Source organism: Mandrillus leucophaeus, unplaced genomic scaffold (assembly GCF_000951045.1).
Source record: "Mandrillus leucophaeus isolate KB7577 unplaced genomic scaffold, Mleu.le_1.0 Scaffold121, whole genome shotgun sequence".
NCBI classification, from domain to species: Eukaryota; Metazoa; Chordata; class Mammalia; order Primates; family Cercopithecidae; genus Mandrillus; species Mandrillus leucophaeus.
In genome coordinates, this window is record NW_012100432.1 from 3322648 (window position 1) to 3343923 (window position 21276).

The following is a 21276-nucleotide window of genomic DNA, read 5'->3' on the forward strand; positions in this document are numbered from 1 at the left end:
CATGAAAAGAACAAGCCACCTATTTCTCAACTCAAACTAATTGATTTCTGGGTCAGCTGCATGGGAGGCGGGAAGACTAGGACAGGGTTCTGACAACTGTGTTAACTCCCGCTTTCTCTGGAAGAAAAGCAGAACTTCAATGCTGTTTTAGAAGTAAGCTGTTTATCCAGCAAATAAAGACAAAGACAAATGTATTCAGCACTTGTTATACCTACAGGGTGCATTAATATTACTCTATTCTCCATCTATTCCAATGGGCTGGCAAATCAGTTTCATTATCCATAGAGAAAAATGGTAAATAAAAATAGTAACTCATTAAGTGACAACAGCGATACTTCCGGGTCAAACTGCAATGTGATAATTACTTTTAAGAACATTCTCATCACACTTAACACAGAAGCAGTCAAATGGCTTTCCTCCATCAATGCCATATATCGTTAGTGATGTTAAACTGTTAGTTCAATGAGCACTACCTACCAAAAGGTGTTGTTACTTGACAGCTAAGATCTCATGTTAGACAGATAAAAGGTAACCCAGTCACTCATCAGACTAAATGGATAACTAATTTCCAGAAAGTATGTATTTCTTCCAAAATGGTAGACTAAGAATAACAGTATGAAGTTAAACAAATCCATTAGCAGGTACATAACAAAGCATGTAATTTTCTGCTACCCAGAGTTTACATTTTAAAAATTAAAAGGTCAGAATAAGACTGAAAGAATATTTCTGTATGAAATTACTGGTGCTAGGGAGGATGAGATGATTAAAGAGACCAGGGTGAAAAGCAGATAGGCTAATTACGTAAGGCAGAGAGAAGACCCTACAATAACCTTAAAAACAACAGAAAATATCCCTCCGTTTCATATTATAAAACCTTCAGGGATAAAAAGGCCTTCAAAATATTAATTCTCTATCTATTCCTATACTTGACATTTACATGTTTAAGGTTAACTCGGCAAGGCCATGAACAGGTATGTAAAATAATCTTGATGATTTCTTTATGAAGTGGGCATTACCAGTATTTTTAGCAGATAACCACTATGCCTTGCAACATTTCTTTTTCCAGGACAACTGGCCCCTTCATTATAAAAGAAAATGCAGGCACAGGTTTAAAAAATGTATGTTGTGGGGACAGATGACAGATTACTGTTCACGGAACTCAATTTTACAACCCCAGGTATCACTGGCTCAAAGACAAACAGAGTTGATCAACCTTTTTTTGTCCTTGTACATCCATACCCAGGTGACCATGTTCAAGCAAGCAGAAAGTTGATTTAAACCTCATAATGACATCAGTTTTAAGCCATCATCTCTCTGATAAAAAAAAAATTGTGTTCTAGTCCAACATGACTGAATTCTCCAGCCACTTTGGATGAGGGAGTGGGGGGACAAAACCAACCTCCTGATTCAGAGAGATGGAAATAACACTGGTAGTTCATTTTACTGTAAGAACCCGACACCAGAAATATTTGTATTTACGTTTATTCCATCTCGGGCACACGTTGAGGCACCCCTTAGATTTCAAATATGCTTCTTCCTAATGTTGCAGGGGCTAATAGTTACAGCAGACTGCTAAGCCTATCAATCAATGCCATGACTAGTGAATTACCTACCAGTGTCTCTGATATGTTACTGCAGTGATTACACTTCATGCATCACCACATTCATTTCTTTCACATTACACATGAGCTTGTCTTGTCACTGCCCAATTGCCCTCTTTTGGACAGCTTAACTGATGTACTATAACAATGAACCTTAGTGAGCAAACTTAATAGTATAGGAGTGGTGGGAAAAGATGAGAGAGGTTGGAGCTCAAGTCCGGTAGGTGTGCCAGAACAGCCTGCCATGTTTCCAACAATAAATCCAAAGATGTAATTAACACATGCTATGACATTCTGCAAGCACAAAAATGCATTCACTGATGTACATCTATATATCCTTTCTTTTCTCCTTATTGCTCAGTTATGATATCTTCTATTTTGACAATGGAGATGCTGAGTATGTATCGAGCAGCTGAGCAGTCATAGCAGAAAAAGGAGTGGAGAGGCAAGAGAGAGGTTAAGAGGAAAAAGCCCTGGTCTCGATAGTAAAAACAAAATCAGCTTCATAAGGGACAGAAGTTGGGTGTGGTTGACTTAAGGGAAAAGATTCAAATGCAGATACGCTTCCCTGACTTCACTTGACACAAAAAGTTACCAAACAAATGGCCGTGCCTTAAGCAACACAAAGGAGGTTCCATATTTTTAACCTTCTTTAGAAGGCAACTGAATCCAAGACACCAATCAATGGCTTTAGCTACCAGCCGTTAAGGTACATATAAACCAACATCCAAATCTACTAGAGTTCAAAGAACTGTTGGCCTCGAGGAGGCAACTCAAATCTGCCCTGCCACGCATAGATGGAGGAATTGTGTTTCAAAACACAGGCATGGCACTTTCTACTTTCTCTTTCCTTCCTTCCTGCCTGTCTGCCCTCCCTCCCTCTTGACATCCCTTCCCACCTTCCTTTCTAGTTCTGAATAATCCATCTGCTTTCACATGACATATGTGAAAGTCAGAGTTGCTTAAACCAAGAGGATGTCCTAAAAACACTGAGAGTTCCCATTTGTTTCTGATGTCCATCACCCTTGGGATAAAATGTCAGTGGGCTCTGCAAAAGAAATTCACTAAATGTATTAAAATCTTACTTTTCAAGGAATCTCAGTTGTTGAGGAACTGGAGATTGAAATGGTACCTGTTCTGATGAGTATAGAACTAACTTGCTCAAAAATCAACAGATGAATGCAAAAAGAAAAAAAAAAAAGGAAACTAAACAAAAAACAACCTTGGCTTTTATAAGAGAAAGTCGTTGATTTTAATCGTTTACAGAAAAATAAACCTGAATTTATCTCTACATATTAAAACGTGGCATTTACAAAGCCCTACTAAGATTTAAAATAGCACATGTTACATGGTATAAAATCTCTTAAATGAATAAAAGCCTTCAGGAAAATTCCTTTGTGGTTCCAAACAGAAACACTACAAGAGTCCATTAAAATGCTCAGTAAGTGCAAAGCAGTGCCTCATTCCCTTACTCCAAGAGTGTCTAACAGTGGGATTGCTCTGCTATAGTATAGCTAAGCCTTCAGACCACCGTAAGACTTCATTTTGGCATCAACAAGCATTTCACCTTCTGCATGGGTCCATCATGATCCCACTCCACTTTTCTTCAAAGAATCTATGTGCATGTTTTGATGGACAATGTCCTTAACGGATATACCAAGAGACAACCCACCACGTCCACCCAAAGTCTTCACAGAGCTATGCCTTCTGTATAATGAACGCATACCTTGAGCAAGAGGTTGAAGGGGAAGGGCAGGCTGCCCGGGCTGAATTGTCAGAAGGCCTTGGCGCTGCAAAGACAGGAGGTGCTGCTGCTGTAACTGCTGCATCTGTAAAAGCTGCTGCTGAAAAGCCAACTGCTGGGTAGCCACCTGCTGTTGCTGTAAGAAATCAGGAAGACAAAAATGAGATGGCCACTTCCCTAGGAAGGTGAAAAGTATGGACACTTCAAAACTCACCATCATCGTCAAATGCTGAGAATGGTCACTGGAGCTCAGTGGAGGGCTCCATGTCAAGGTTTAAAAGGGACAGAACATACCTCCTCTGAAGAGGGGTGGGAGGTGAGTGTGTTACCTTCCTACTGCCTGCTCCCATAAACAAATAATTCGTCAATCAAACCAGCTTCCCCCCAGTTTGAAAGGCCTGAGTTTTGTCATCAAGACGTAAACTTTTAGACGTTGAAATGTTTGATTATGCACACTAGAGAGAACACTGCATCACTCTAGTCTGAAGGGGTTTGAACCCCGAACCTTTGAGGTGTAAAAGAACAAGTTGCCTCCCTCCCTGCCTGCACCGGCAGAAGCTTTTAACTACTCTGTTTATCACTTCTGACATAAATAAATGAGAAAAAATCAGACCTTTGAAGAAGAAAAACTTCATCTAATATTGTTAATTAGCCATGACAAACGATGAAATAACATTGTAAATCTTTCATAGAAACAGCCACTAGATTTTAATTACACACATTCATAATTTAGCAAACAACATCGTACTCGACTGTGAGTTTAACATGAACGACAGTCTAAGCTTCAGATGCCTTAACATGGTTTTAGTCTCAGAAACCCCCAGCTCTGGTTGCTTGTCCTGCTTCCCCCATCTGCTTTGTTCTTGAAAAGAAGGGGCTTTATGATATGATAAATATCTTTTTGTTGATTGGACGATGACAGGAGGAAAACTTTTGTTGTGTAAAACATCAATACATCATTCCTGTGTTTAGCAGGCCTTGCTTCAGCCAAAAAAAATTAATGTAGATTTCCTCAGTAATTATCTGAGTGATAGAAAGAGAATACAGTGCAGTAGCACAATAAATAGAAGGAAATTATCTAATATCCTTAATCTGCTAGGAATCGTATCGAGGTGGAGGTCTTAGCCACATTATGGCTAACAATTATAAAAGGAAAATTAACCCTTCCCAAACTGTGGCATAAAAAAAAAAGTTTCTTCAAGAAAAGAACAAGATCAGTGTTCCTAATTCTGAGTATGATTCAAAAGATCAGAGAGACTTTTACAACTAAGAGGACTATCCAAGCCCTTTCTGAGCTTACATGTTCTGGCTAATAACTATACTTTACAAACAACTGCATTCACTTAACCTAACACATGACCTTGATCTGATACATCCATAAAATGGTATGTATATCAAGACCTTCTGATGCAAAGTTCAAAGAAAGAGAAAAATGGTGGTTTCCTTTCGGTCTTCATGTAGTTTATTTTACAGTAAAAACCATCATTCTCGTATTAGCAACCAATTTCAGACTTACTACCATGCCACTGAGAAAGTTAATTGAGTTTCACTCCAAAAAACAAATTCTATACCACTAACAACAAAAATTTAAATAAATTTAAATGAAAAGCCAGTGTTTTCATTTTAAGAACAGCATGCATAAAATGATCCAATTGTTTTCACCCCTTCCCAAGTTATCACATTAATGTAAAACCCAATGATAGTTATATTCATGTCAAAATGATTTTTTCACTTCTTCAACAGATATTAACTCACAACATTACAAAAAAAGGGAAGGAAGAGAAAAAAACAACATTGACACAATAAAAGATCAGGGAATTAGCTCTTCTGAAAGCAGAATATAATGGGGGGGGGTACAGCTGGAGGTTGGGGAGGGTGTTTCCTGTCTTACTGTAAATGAAATGTTTAAAAATTTTGTATTTATATAAAATGACTGATGCCTTTTCTGTTGTCTCTGTGGCCATCCCTAGGAAAAGCTCATGAAAGCTGTCTACGTTTGAAAAGCCAGGATATAAAAGTATACAAGGCCCATTGTCCAAAGAAAGAATTTAAAAGCAACACTGGTTGCCAAACTGCGCTCCCCACCCAGTTACCAAACACAGGATACTGGTCCATTTGTTTACTTCTCACAATTGAATGCATACAAAAAAGGTCTCCGTGCAGTCCCCTCGGCAGGTCAGTAGTCAGTGTTAAAATGCTAAAATGCCCTGATAAACCTCGCGTTTCGGATCCCCTCCCTAGAGCTGCAGTCAAAGGTCTGTTTTCCTTTCTTCGGCTACTCCCTACTGCCTAACATAAACTGTCATAACTGCCCGGGACAAACGGCCCTTTTAAAACAATCAACTTAGCCTACCTCACCCGCACAGGATGGAATCTTTTTTTGTAGCTCGATTTAAAATGAATTCTGTTGTCTATTTTCCTCACCACTTCTGTCCAATATTCACGAGCAGTCACTTCAATAGCTGCACTGGGGCTACATCCTCTTCCTCCCTACATCCCTACCTAAGAGCACGTATCTTCTTAAGGAAGGTCCTGTCTTCGTCCAACCCAATATGGAGCCAAACTTTCTCAGGGAAACATCTCAAGGCAACTTTAGGAGGGAAGGAAAAAAAAAAAAAAAAGCAAAGGTACATTGTTCTGGCCAAAGATCAGGTGTCTTATTGCAGAGGTAATCAAAACAGGAAAAAAAAAAAAGCGGGTGGGGGGGAGCCTGACAATACAAAATTATGAGCTACTAATGACTGGGGACTCAGTAAATTAACATACTTGTTCCATCTGTCAACATCCAAGTTCAAACCTTGTTAAAATCATAACCACCAGTCCACATCATGAAATTACTACCGTGTGACTCCACCTCATTTTAGCACAAAAGGACTACCACCTGCATGATAACTCAAGGAGACTGGTCCCTACCTCAGGAAAATACAGATCTCTTAACCATTGTTACCTGGGTCTCAGACAACTCCACTGGCACCATGAATCCAAGGAGACCCATCCACTGGTCTGCCTATCTCAAAGGACATTCAAAGCAACCTATTTTCTGGGTCACCTTTGCCTGGGAAGTGGATGACAAAGCATGGACCACAGCAAACCTAGCGATCTGGAGACGCAAGAATGCTCCTACCATGTCTCGCTTTCTCCTTGTTTAGACACAAAGTGTTCTCCTTGCCCACCCCCACTCCCTTCCCAAACTCAGACACCACTATCATCTTTGTGCTCTGAGATGCTCTCCTCTCTGACAACAGCAATTTGGGAGAGGTAACTTTTATCCTTCTTTCTGCTGTGTAACTTTCCCCTTCACATTTCTTTATCTGCCCTCTGAGCTCATCTGAACTTTCATGTTCTCCCAGCATGCAGACGTGCATTCCAAACTATGTCTCACAGACCAAATAAGAGGTTAATAAGAAGTGGCAACAGAAAGGAAAAACACAATCCCTGGTAACTGATAAGAATGACAGTGGCAGCCCTTTTTTGTTTGTCTTCAAATATAGAGTTAAAGATCTTTAAAAAACTAAATTTTGATGCCTTTGAAAAGAAAGAAGCACAAAATAACAACAGGGGGTTATTGCCTGCAAGCCACAGGGGAGAAACTCCATAATTCTTATTCTCCCTTTTGAAGGCTGTTAGCAATCTGATTCAAAAAAGCAACAGCAGAAGGGGAAACCTCTTGAGGCTGTAACCATTTCCTGTGATCATGCATAATGTGCTTCAAAAGTGGGTTTTTACCAATTCTGTTGATCAATTGCACCTCCTTCATACCCCTTCTTTTTTCTGCTGTGTTTACATCTGATGTGACTCAATGACAAGCACTGTCTGAGACTGTGAAACAGGCCTGTCATGTTGATTTATGGGCGCATCAAACCACAACTTGTCCAAACTGAAGCTCGCAGTTCATTAATTAGAGAGTTGTGACTTTGAAGTCAGCTTTCAGACTGTGGTTTTTAACATTTGGCTTAATTTATATGCTCTTGAATGTGGATCTCTAAGGAAAAAACTGAAATTCCCTTCTTGTCTTTGAACTTCTTTTGACCGCACAATAATCATTTCTTTGTCCAGAGTGATGCCTGCAATCCCAGAGTCATTAACGCGCATTGAACTGCCACTGATGAGTAAGCCCTGCTGAATTAGAAAAACAGCCAGCAAAACAAAGCTGAGAGCCTTCTGCACAGTGATATCTCACAATTACATGCCTTCCCTCCCTGTGCCATTTCCATTTTAATTACTGTTAGTCCTTTAGATTTACATTTTAGACACTTTTTAATCTGTTCCCTTTTTTATTATAGCAGCACCCGGGAGCGCGCCACTGTACTTAAGGTTGTGTCAGCATTTTCATTAAAACACCGCCTCCCCTTCACCCCAAAACTGCCCCTACTCTGCAGGGGTTTACATCGGGCTGCTCAACAGGACTCCAGGGTGAAAACTTGGCAGGACATGGAAAACGTCCCTAATTTGAGTCCAGGGAGGCGGCAGCAAAGGGAGAATGTCTGGGTCACTCCCAGGGTGTAAAATTAGCACAGCCCGGCATCCTCACTTAGGTGAGCGACAGGGACGTCGAGTCACCTGGTAAGACTCCCTGCAAAAGAACAAAAGTGGCCACCTGCTTAGGGCTGGTGAAGAAGCTGTTAAAGTGGACGAGGTGCTGTATATAGAATTATAAATTGTGTCATCCCAAGGAGAACACTTAAACAAAAAGAATTTCAGTCCACTGTAAAAATATGAGGAGGCAAGTTAAATTGGATAACTCTGGAATGGGTAGAAAGATGTCACAATAACGCACACATGCACACAGATACTCCCACAACTGAGTCTCACCCACACAGAATTGAGTAGAAGGTGAACTGGTAACTCCCTGGAAAGGCCTTACCATGTATGGGATGAATACTGTCAACCTTCGTGGTGTGGCATAATGTGGTAAGTTACGGACACTATCAAGCGTGGTGCATACAGAGGCTATTATGATATACTTTTCTCCCCACCTCTCAAGAAAACACAACCCAAGCTGGAGCCTTCTCTAACTTCAACTCATGCTCTCTGGCGCATGCCTTTAGCAATTATATTATGTACAACTTGCATGAAGAAGTTAAACAAAAGATGTGGATGTTTAATCTTCTTCTAACTTTTTTGTTTGTTTATCCAACCTCACAAGGGGTTATTCTTCCAATGGAAAAGGCCATCACCACACACCCAAGCTCTCCGAGCTGGGGGGAGGGGAAAAAAAAAAACTGAAGTGTGCATCCAAGTAAAATTTTCCTGAAAGCACTTCACTTGCCCCAGCTCCATTCTGGCCCTCAGTTGTTACCAGGTTGCAAAAAGTAACCTGAAGATTCTGTCAATGAGGCCTCTCCTGATCCTCACACAGGTACACGTGCAGTGGTGTTATAAAATATGTGGCAGCAAGCAAATGGAACCCAGAAAAATCTGAGTGAAAACAGGACAATAACTCTCAGTCTGAAAGCTGAGAACCGATAGAGTCAGCTCAGTTGTGCAATCATTTAAAAGATGAATGACAGTTTAATAGCCACTAGATAGTCCTCTGGGATCTGTGGTTTGAAAGTAAAATATGTATTGTCGGTACCTCTTTAGGCTGTTTTCCAGCATGTTGTTGTTGTAAAAGTTGAAGCTGCAACTGTTCCTGTTGTTTTTTATAAAACTCTTGAAGCTGCTGCTACAAAGGAAAGAGAGGACGGTAAGTAACAGAGGGTAGCGCCAATCCACTGTCCCTTTTGGTGCCATACACAAACTGTGATTTGAAAAATAGCATCCTTTTATCTGTAATGGCCTGACCTTTAGTTTGAAACTCAACAATAAATTCAGCGCACACTGACTATTCTTGGCATTATTGTTTGAAAAGTAATCTCCAAAATGAACTGATGAAAAACATACCATTTTCTACACAAACTAATTAAAATAAGGCAAAGAATGACCTTTGATAGTACAACAAAGCTGAAATGCCCTTGCTGAGAGAGTCTGGTGAATCTCTACTGCATGCTTTCTACATGACAGGGCTGGGCACTATGCGGTGTTATTCCGTGTGTGCATGGACAGTCTGGGAGCTTCCGCTGCATCCTGTCCCTACCACCCCAGGCCAGTGACTCCCGCTGCAGTAGTTCTGAATCTCATCTATTTGGTTCAGGTGGCTGTTAAGTCTGACTATTAGGTCCCCATGGTGCAATGACAACCAGAAGTTCATTTCAGTAACATCGTACGTGGAAGAAGTAAAATCAACTTTGGACCTTAAAATTAGCACACTCCAAAATGCTTCTTTATGTTTAAAGAAAAAAAAAATCTGTAAGCTTCTGAGTTGAAATGGGGACTTCAAGAGCTGTCATATTTAAATCCACTCCCAACGTGCTCCTCATTTTGCTTTGATTCACACCATTTAGGAGCCTCTGGGCTTACCAAATAAAAGAGTGTAAAGCCATGTAAGCCTAAAAGATCTTACTGCTACCAAGTCCAATTACAGCCCTGATCTCAGTCCATCGGGTACTCTCCAGGCCCAAACCCTAGTCACCATGCAGGTCTCCTCTCTTTTGGGCATGCAAAAGCACATCGATTATTCAGCGACTGGTCTGTGTCCTGTCCCACCCACGCTGCTCTACTCTCCACTGGGCAAAGAAGCTGCTCTGGTGGAGGGGAGACTGTGAATGGAGTGATGGGGGCCCCTGGGTTCTGGGGGAGACAGGCTGGAGGTGAGGAAGGACAATTACCTGTTGAAGCATGAGGGCCTGCTGCTGCTGAAGGAGAACCTGGAGCTGCTGAGGGCTCAGCACTTGTTGCTGGAGGATCTGCTGCATTTGCTGGGGAGTGATAACTTGAGGTGTCATCATAGCCACTGACACGGGAACCTAGAACGTTAATGAAGGATAAATAGGAAGCCAGGAAATCAGAAGCACGCAGCCTCCCAGGTTCAGCGGCTGACTGCCATCAGCTTGCTTAAAGAGTTGCCCAATTTCCCATGCAACATGTATTTATCCAGAGGGGATGCAGCAACAGATCCTATTTCATCTATCATGGAGTTTATTTTAAAGAAAGAAAAATAAAACCTTGCAGTACTGACTGGGGTTCCAGGCAGCCTTGCAAGCAGACAGAAAGGACCAACTTAATAAACCCTAACTGGAGTTAGGATACGACCATTCTCAATTGCTTATTAAGAGTGAGTTTTTGGTCAAAACCATCTGTGGGAAGTCAACCCAAACTTGAATTTTGTTTGAGGGAAGAAGACAAATGGTAATCAACACCTTTGCAGTTGGAGCCCATATGACCCACTTGCTCTGTGGACAGTGATGTTAAGAACAATCAACGAACGCTTAGACTTGCGGGAAAGGGAACCTTGGACACACCTTCCGAACTTAAACACAGGCCCTTCGCGTGATGCCTTTTACCCTTCCTTATTCACCCAGCATACAGATGTCTCAATTCTTTCATATTATGTGCAATACCATTAAAAGCCGCTTTCCATGACATTTCAGTGACAAACAGCTACAGTGATGAACTTGATAGCATTTCATATTTGCAACTGTTAACACGTTTCTGCACGGGCATCTTTGCAAGGAACCTGCACACTGTATCTGAAAGGATGATGTCTTGTTCAGATAAAACACTGACATTAAAATGACAGGCTGTCTTGGCCAAGGTTACACAAATTGTATTCAAGCGGATACCTAATGACAATGCTATGAATTCTGCAAGCTTTCTAGAATGTAATTTAGCTATTCAAAATAATCACTGCACTTGTGTTTAATTTGCAGACTACATGAGAACCATTTTGTCAGTCCCCGTAATGCAAGAAGACTATTTCATGAAAAATCACCCCCCCCAAATAAAAAGATAAGGAAAGAAAAAACAATGAAAGAAAAGACAAAACCTGTATGTCTTCTAACCGTAATATTTAAGCATCTTACTTTTCTTTGGTTTCTAATCAAACATGTGACAGCAAGAAGCTAGAAGCAGTAAAGGATATACTTTGTTAAAAAGGATCTGCTGTCATCTCATGTATTACAATAAAAGGTAATAACATGTTTTGCACTTTGCCTGTGAGCCACTTAAAAAAAAAAATCCGGCAGACAATAGCTGATCAGAAGATAAAAGAATTAAAAAATCTTTCAGGGGAGCAGTAAGCAAAAGGCAGAAATGCAGTATTAATTTTATGTAACATAATGTCTTAATATGCAGTTTATCCTGACTTTTTCACATGATTTGTCCTGTCATTTGCATAGCGAGCTCTCATTCCTAATTTCACAGTCATTATGCACTGATGTCCCGATTTCTCAGCATCACTAATTTTGATGAACTAAAAATGGTTCCTGAAGGTCAGATTCATGTACAGTGAACATTCTCCACTGTTGTTGTGGGCATGTTTCATGTGTGCGGATGTTGATGTGCAAGTGTCGTGTGTTTGGAAAACACTAGCTAGAACATGCGAAAAATTTCATTAACCCAGCTCTGGAAGGTCATCCATGAATTCTTCCTATTCCAGTGGCCTTTTAAGTTTAGATGTAGATACACTGTAATTTAAAACAGATGGGCATGTCTGAATATTTTCATATGCAAAATGGGACAGATGTATATGAATGGATAAATTATCCTTTTAAAAAGATAATTTGTAGCACGAAATATCACCAATGATTGGAACAGTGAACTTGCATTCAGTCTAGGGCAAACACCAGGAAGACATTACCAAAACATCTAACCATCTACAAATTAATTCCAATTAGTCTACTTTGTCTTCATACAGAAGAAACTTTTCTGATTTTTAAATATCTACTGGGTGCCAATCGGTATCCTTTGAGCTGCTAAAGCCAGCATATCACAATAGAAGTTTACTTTTCCTTGAGAGTTGCATCATCACACGGGGAGGTTTGATTAAGCAAACAAAAGAACCATGTTTAAGGTTTCTTTTTTCCTCTGCGTTTCTTGGATGATGTACAATATAAATATTCTTGAGCCAAATTTCTGATGGTGATGAACAGGAAAACAGACAGGAATAGGGTGGTGTAAAATCTAAACTGGTGATGAACATGAACTTAACAGAGTTAGAGCAGAAATCATCATAGAAATAACCTCCTGGTCCTTGTTTTTAAAAGAGCTATAGAAACCTTATGCTAGAAAGGGGCACAGGTGAACTTTCAGGGGCAATGGAAATGTCCATATCTTGACTGGGGTGGTGCTCACACACACGTATACAATCATCAAAACTCTTCCAACTAAACACTGAAAATCAGAATATCTGAGCCCACGTAAATCATCCCTCAATAAAACTGATTTTAAAAGTTACATATGTCTCCTAAAATAGTTTTTTCCCCTTAACTCAGGTAGAACTAGAAGCATCTTCTTAAAGGAGAAACATCATTGTCCCCTGACTGTCAATAATAAAAGGGGGAATCATGGAAAGGACTGACATATACCTGTACAGACAATTTTTAAAGGCTGACATCCAACTAGCAGTTTAAATCTCCTTTTCCCATAATCATTTATTCCTTTTTTTGCAGTTACAGAACAGGATAATGAACTTGAGTCTCCCCTTCTTTTTCCTTTTGGACATTTTGATGGGGGTGCTGATGAGTAATAATATGCTTTCCAGCAGCAGGCACTGCCAAAGGAGGGAAGGAAGCAAGAGGCCTGAGTAATCCTCCAAACGGGCTGCTCAGTCTCTGAATAATCAGAAGTGGGCTATTACATCCTGATGGTCTTCACTTCACTTTTACTATCTGAAACCACGTTTTCATGCCAGTTAACTCTGGGCCTCCAAAGTGGGCTCCAGCTTCATTTACAAATGTTATAAAACCGAGACTTCCCCAAAGTTTCTGTTCCAACATATCATGAAAAGAGGTTATGGAAAGCTTTCACAAACATATTCAAATAGACCAGAAACGATGGTGGGGTAGAAAATTAAAAAAAAATAAATAAATAAATCTGAGCACAGTTTTTAAGGCTTTAAATAGTTAAGAATTATAGCCTATATATCCACTCCCTTAATTCCCAACGTCCAACTTTTTCATGTAGCTAGTCCCTACTAATACTAGGAATCAAAGGGCATGCAGTACCAGCGAGAGGCTATTACAGCCCACACTTTATTGCCCATTACTACTGAGGTCATTAGCGGCAAGAGTGATTGTAGCAGTCTTAACCTATTGATCACTGTAACTACTATCATTTAATCCTGTGTTGAATGTCTGGAAAGCGGCTAAAGGCACACAAGAGAGAGTGCTTTAGCATTGAGAAATATGGCCAAAGCTTCGAAATTACACTTTGATTCATAAAATCTAGCCAGTGGTTTAAATCAATAGTATTTAAAACAGTCATGTGAGTTTTTAACTACAGTACTCTAATATTTATGGGCCCCTCCTTTGAGAGTATTCAGTAAAAACGAAACTTTTTTTTTGCTTTTTTCAGATTTCATGCCATCTACCTTAACCTCCTTGAGATAAAAACATTCATTTCTGATGTTTTCTGTGCTACAGGGTTCAGGCCTTAACTGCGAGTTCAAGCTAATTCTTGATTTCTTTCTCAAAAGATGATTTAAATATAAGGCAAAAAAAAAAAAAATTTCCGATACTGTAACTACCTTAACTGTTTGAGTATATAGAAATGAGTATGTTTTATGAGTTAACAATGAATCATAGAAGGCAATTTATGAAGAACTAGAATGATTCTGTCTAGCTGCCTTCAGGGATCAGAAATTCAAATTAAACTTCTGGCAGACATTTAAAGAATGCTAGCATACAAAACTGAATTTAAAAAAACGCACACAGTTAACACTCCTCAGTGGAGTTTCAAGAGGAAATCATGAATTAAAAAAGCACACGGCATGCTACACTGTTGACTGATACCAACTGGGTGTGGCCGATCCCAGGTGCACACAAACCTGCGGGAATGGCAGAAATACAGCTGTGCTTGGGCCATCACAGCTCTGCTAGTATGGGCCTGCTGCTACCTTAATACCAGCAACTGGGAAAACGGTGTTAGCACTAACAACTGCTGCTAAAAGCCCATACACTACTGTGTAAATTCTGCCTGATACGGTTTTTTCTTCAAAATGACTATCAGCTGAATGCTGAAAGACTATTAAAATAATATGCCATATTATTTCCTTTAACGTCCAATGGGGAAAAGTAGATGATGGGAAGGGAAAAATCTAAAAAGCAAACAAACAAATAAAAACACTCAGAGAAACAATACTTATTTCTAAGCTAGGAGACAATTGAAGGAATTGGGTGGGAGGGGGGAAGACACAATATAAATTCTGAAAATAACATGTTATCATTTTTTTCTCTCTTTAGTTTACACTCCAGTCAACTATAAGTAAATACTACCTAGTACACATACACATAAATTTTGCACATCAGGTATCATCTCATAATTAACGTGTATACAAATAACAAAAATGAGAAGATAAAAAATTTTAAACATTGTTTCATTTTTATTAATCTGGTTAATAATTTAGAAACTCTTTTTACCCTCTGATCATTCACCACATGTATGTCCCAGAAAATTCACTTCCGTTCTAGCCTTCAGGCTATATTTGGGTGGTAACTGACCAGGTTTGGCAGTGTCACCTGGTTAATCAAATAACAGGAGCAAAACACATTAAATTAGAAGGCTCCAGAATGTCACAAAAAAACCAAACATGAGAATATAGCTCCACTAAAAAATAATAATAAAAAAAAACTAGACTAAGTATTTTATGACCATATACAAGCTAGCCTGTGTAGAAGAAAATTAAACATCATCACCTCTGGCCCCCCGTGGAAAACAAGTTTTCATAATTAACCAGCCAATGGATACAACAGAGGTATTGGCAAACAGAAAAGTTAGAAAGCTTCTATTTCTCCATGGTATTAAAAAAAAAAAAAAAAATGAACCAACCAAGTACCACGCAAGTAACTATCATACAGGAAAGAAAACACACTTCTGACATAGTATTTCGGTCTTTAAAACATTTTTAAAAAGCTTGTTATTTATGTGGAAAGTCTAATTCTGTTTCATTATGGAATTCTGCTTTTTGTATAACTCTTTTAGGCTTAGCTATTTTGCTACAATACTGTACAAAGCACTAAGGCAGGTAATGGTTATTATATTAATGCAAAATCATCTAGGTAGTCAGTCATTAGCATAACAGTTCTCTCAGTAACAATACAACCAACTATTAAAAATTTTTTTTCAAAAGGCCTCTTTAAAATGCAATTAGCATTTCATTTTTTATCGTTTTGTTTATTACATTCTATCAAGAAAGGCTATCTTTCTTTCACAAAAAAAATTGTAAGGCCAAGGCTCGCCTGCCAATCAGGAGTTATTTCAGGTTATCAACCCTAATAAGCAATCTCCAGCAATGCCCTCCGAGCTCTTCTTTTTCTTTTGTCTTTAAATTCTAAAAAGTGGCATAAATGCATATTTGTTTACAGCAGAGGTATTAGTGGAACATCAACAGCTCTCCTCTAACATTTCCCAGGCACACAAGGTTACTCCACTAAGTGCCAGTATAATTGTTTTAGCTCTAATAAATATCAGCTTCATTTGCATAAAAATGTAAAGTTTACATAAATCAAATCGCTTCTCCCATTAGCAACTGTTAAATACAGGAAACAATGGAGGCCACACATGAAAATAATCACTCAATAAGCACTGATTCTTTCAACCTAGCAACTATTATTATTATTTAAATCAAGAAAATGCCTTCTCTTTTCTACTTCCACCACTTTCTCCTGTAGCTGGGATGGAAAACAATTTAGTGCATGTGAATTAAACATGCTATGGCATTTTATATTAACAACAACAACAAAAATCATTTTTAAGTGCTGCAAATGGGAGGGGGGAGAACTACCCCAAGAAGGTACCCCAGAAAAGATTCTATCCATAGATCTGTAGTTCTTAAAGGGAAAAGGAAGAGGCCTTGGCTAAAGAAGTTCTCTTAAATTGAAGTATTACTCAAAAATAATGAAAGAGACAGCAACTGTTTTAATCCTATCTGAGACACATACATGATTAAAATAAATAAAAGATAACTTGTGGATATAGTTTTAGATCAACAGTTACTGTTAAATGAAGAAAAATATAATGTCTATCTTCTGTCTAAAGAAGATTTTTCTAACACTAAGAATTAAATTTGTAGCTCTGCTTTCCTCATGATTTAATCAGCATAGAAAATTTCATAGGGAGCTTAACTGCAAATATGTATTTTTTTTCTCGTATTACTGAGAGGGAGAAGGGACTATAATTGAATTTCAACATACAGGTAGGCCAAAATTAGACCATTTCCAAAGTTTTATAAGGCCTTACTTAGGGTGCAATCACTCTTTAAAAAGAATTACAACTCAAGTTTCTCAAATTGTACAGTTTCTCACGCCTATTTCCAACACCTTCACCTTATACATCACAGTTAAGCTAAAGGGTGCAAATGAGATTCTAATGAGAAAACATCAGTTGCTTCTTTGACAATCTCACCATTCACTGATTTATTTCTAATGAAGACAAAGTCCAACCAAAAGCTTCCTACAAGTTAAAGGTCAAAATATGTTCAAAAATGCCTAGTAAAATCAAGGCAAATGGGAAACCCGTGCAGACCCGCCTCATGAAGTGGTGTGACAATTAGAGTAATTGTACAAAAAGCCATCTTCAGGAAAAAGTAGAAGAAATTAAGCTGCCACAACTGTAACAGGTTAGATGAAAAAAAATCAAAATTTAATGTATTCTCCCCTGTGTCATCTTGTTTTGTCAAGACATCAAATAGAATTGGGAAGTACAAAATAACAAGCCCTTGAGAAATCACAGAAGCCGACCTTTTTGATGTTGTTGATTTACCTTGTTCTCAGTTATTTGAACAATGATGTTTCAGATTTAAGGGCAAGATAAAGCTTAGAAATTAAAACATGATACCAAGGTATTCTAAAAAGCTCACCCTAACATTTAGCCTGCATCTTCATTGATTAGTTGTTTTTAACTGGATTTGAAAATGAGGCACAATGTATGTGTTCAGTATTCATTTTTCTCATTTGAAATTAATTTCTCCTCAAACAACTCACAGGTTGGAAGAGGGACTCAATGAGGAGCATTCCTACAATCCAAAAGTAGAGGCCCAGATTAGCCCTTCTCAGATGATTCAAGTCCCCACAATCTGCAAAAGATTGTTTAGCTAAGAGACACCTGAGTTTTCTTTTCTAAATGAAAGAAAATAAGACTGAATGCAAAATACCACTTGGTGGGGGTGGGAGGGAAGTATTGCACGCTCTGAAAGGACTAAAACAAGAGTCCAGAGATACGCTGCTTCCAAGAAAACAAACCTTTTACGAAACAACAAATTTAGCTAACAGTGTTAAGACTATCCCCAAATCTAGCCACACAGATACACATAAAGCTACCCTTTTGCCCCAAGAGAGCTACAGCACATCAGCAATGTAACTTCTAGTCTTACATGAAATGTTATGTGCAAAGATACATGAAATCAAGGTATCACAAGAGAGCATTCTCAACTTTTATATGTAGGTATTTCCTTCTCCTCAAGCATATATATAAAGCAAAAACTGCAGCAGTTAAAACTATTTGAGGCACTAAAAGTAAATAACCTAATATTTGCAAGCATTATAATTTATGAAACCTAGACAGTTAATAAAGCTGTTTAATAATTCCTTGTCATTGAATGCATATTTTAAAATGTAACACACAGAGAGACACGATTTATGTATTTATTTACTCTAACCTTCTCGATCAACTGTTGCTACATTATCCCTTGTTTGCAAATCAAGGAATGACGAACTACCTGAAGTGGAATCTAACTGACCACTATATTTGCCCAGTTACCAAGAACATGGTTTTCAGGTTCTCTTTAGTGATGTTCATCTACAACTAAACCACATAATAAAATAAATTCCTCCAACCTTCATTTTGTCAATTCAAATTTTACTCAAATTTTAGTACAGACTGAGAAGCTAGTCACAACACTCTCTCCTGATTGTCTCAGAAACATAGTAACTCAAACAATGTTTCTGCCACATTAACCAAGACAAACCTGAACTTTCATTGTTTTTAATTAATCTCGATTTTAATTTCACGGTATCTTCCAATTGTGTGGAGGTTGGCTGAGAAGTTGTAGAACTGGTCAGTGTCATAAAAGAGTTTATCTTTCAAGTGACAGGTCCTGACAACGTGTAGATGCAAGGCAGTGATGGTGAGGGTTTTGTTTTTCAAGGTACATTTAACTGCAAACAACAACAAAAAAAATTCAAACCAACCATTCCTATCATAAGCTTTCTGATGATTTATGGTTTACCAACTGTGCAAGGTTACGCAACACTGCATGCCTTTAGATGCATTATTTCAGCTAGTTGAGATTTAATTAAGATCACAGCCTCTAAAATCCCTGTCAAATGAAAATTCAGAGAAGACAATACACTATATATCCTCATGCAGAATGTTTCCATTCCATCCCTGGAAAAATATGAGTTAATCCGCGTTTCTATGGCTGCAGACAAAAGTTCGCTAATTTTGTTTTCTTTTGACACTTAGGTTGTTTTCTATTATATGTCATGAGATCATTCCCTTCCAGGGAAAGAAGAAAAACATCGAGAGTGATACATGTTGCAGAAAATGCACTTGACATTATTAGCCGACATTATCATAGCTTAGCCATGATGCCATCACATTTTCATGTAATCAACCCATGCTTACAAGTTTCATTTAATAAAATATTCATTAACACAACACAAACAAAAACCTACCTTACCTAAATTACTCGGATTAGATAATTGACATGTTATGCTTCTCATTTCCTTAACTAACCAACTTTTTGTCAGACAAGCTAAACATTTGGGCAGGAAACAAAGTTCTTAAGGCAAACGGGTGAATATAAAGCCCATTACTTTCCTTCTGTAAGTCGTTCTTCGGGTTAAAAAATAATCCTCAATAGATTTCTTTCTTACGGGCTGGTATTGATCCATACTATTTTTTTAAAGAAAAAAAATGTATTACTATGTGCCCCTTTACCTAGTCAAATTTATTTTTATTTGCATCTTCTTAATATTTGGTTGCTTATATCATGCCTTAGAAATGACAGGTGCTTGCAGTCTCACTCTTGACAGGCCACTACACAAATAACTGTCTTGCCTGAAAGGGCTAATGCAGTACTAATGAACAATAAATCAACTTTGATTATCAAGTGTCAGCCCAATGCGTTTTCAGTTCAGCTCTATCACATCCTACAGTAAGTCAGCCAGTGTCTCTGGGTAGGCAGTCTGTATTTTGGTTTCATTTTTACACACTTTTCACTGAAATGTGTCAGGCAGCTACAAAGAATCACATTAAAATAGATACAGACCTTTTTTCAATTTATGCAAAGGGCATCAATTAGGACAACGTGCTTCAGTCTTCAACTGATTTACTTAGTGGCCAATCTTAATAACCAAGGAAGCTTTGTATTCTTTTAAACAACAGTAACAGCAACACACACATCAAACCCTAAACTAGAATCTTAATGTGATCATGTTCCAGCTCTTTGGCACTAACATGCTAGCTTGCGCTCTTTACCACATAAACCACCTCTGATTGCATATATACATTCCTCTTGGAAAACTCATTATATGAAAACAAACAAATAAAAACAGCAAAACAGGGCCGCTTTTAAAATAAAAATGCACTTGCTTTAAACTTTAAAAAATTTGGCTTAACACTGCCTTCCTAATGATAAAATAAATGTAACTTATTTTTTTTCTTAAGCAGATTAGTCATTGATAGTATGATTCACATTTCCTGTTATCAGGCTTAATTTTTCCCCCAAATGTGTCACTTTTAGAATGCTGGAATCTATGGAAATGAGGTGATTTGCATTTTTAAATTGGTTTGATTAGAACATTTGATTTGTTTGGACAAAAATATAAAATTACTAGATATTTTACTTATAACTGTCAGGACTTGAAGGAGTTAATCCCAAAGAGGAAGAGTCTATATGTACTTTGCTCTAAAACTTTACCACCCACTTCCTAAAGGTCCTCTCCTTCCCAGCACCATACTTGGGGAGGGGGGAAATAAAAGTCCCGTTTCCACTGACCGTCTTTCATGCAGTTCTGACAGTTGAGTTAGCTACATTCAGAGCCGATTCAGCTGGGAGTACCCCGTGGCAATTCCTCAGTCTGCTGCACGTCCAAACCCAAACCCCGCTCACTACTTAATTAACCAGCCAAGTAATGCAACAGAGGCTTAGAATCCCCAACCTGCCAGAGTGTTCCATTCGCTCGCTCGCCTGCTCCGGTGTGGGGCTCTGTGCCTCTCCCTCCCCCTTTACTGTGTGTGAACTCCTCGAATTTGAACAGCTAAGCTGAAAATAGCCTAGACAGATATAGAAACAAACTATCAGAAGCAAAGAAACATCCACATGGGTTACATTGAGATGGAAGGCTCCTTGTATATTTCACACGCTCTGAAAGTGACAGAAATCACACCCCAGATACGTCCCCCGAATGGAGTGATGGCGAGGGCTTCACCAAAGTGGCTGCGTGAAGGCCAGACCGGCAGAAAATGAATCGCAAACGAAAAAGAGAGAGAGAGAAATACACAAGCAGGACTTCCTCCAACTCTCAACTACACCCCACCCATGAACATTTAAAAAAAGAGAGCGAGAGTGTGAGCCAGAGAGCAAGGGTGGGGGGGGGGATCTCTCTCCAGGACCCACAGGCCTGCAGCTCCTTCTTACCCCTCTACTCCCTCCCCGCCTCCACTTCCAGAGCGCAACTCCTACCCAAGTTGGTAAACAGCGAGGATGAGGATGATTTTTTAAAAGACTCAACTTCAGAACCCTCGGGCTCTCCTGCCTTCCCCAGCGAGGCCCCCAGGAAGCGGGCGCCGCGGAGCCGGGGGAAGGAGAGCGAAACCGGCAAAGATCAATCAGAAGGACCAACCTGACACTCTCCATGTAGCCGCCAGGCGCGCGGAGCCGGGCTCGGGGCG

At 39.0% G+C, this 21276-nt stretch overlaps 1 protein-coding gene across 7 annotated transcripts in view; it reads right to left on the minus strand.

The window, feature by feature from the left end:
- FOXP1 (forkhead box P1) overlaps positions 1–21276 on the minus strand; it is a 579361-nt gene that overhangs the window by 96149 nt on the left and 461936 nt on the right. For 5 of the 7 annotated variants that reach the window (XM_011971157.1, XM_011971164.1, XM_011971180.1 and 2 more), the window contains 3 exons: positions 10053–10190; positions 8921–9010; positions 3328–3481 (listed from right to left, as the gene is read on the minus strand). In XM_011971157.1, coding sequence (XP_011826547.1) covers positions 3328–3481; positions 8921–9010; positions 10053–10190 — 382 coding nt within the window. Of the gene's footprint in view, positions 1–3327; positions 3482–8920; positions 9011–10052; positions 10191–21227; positions 21271–21276 lie in introns of those variants that run through there. The other 2 variants (XM_011971206.1, XM_011971199.1) reach the window with 2 other exon arrangements.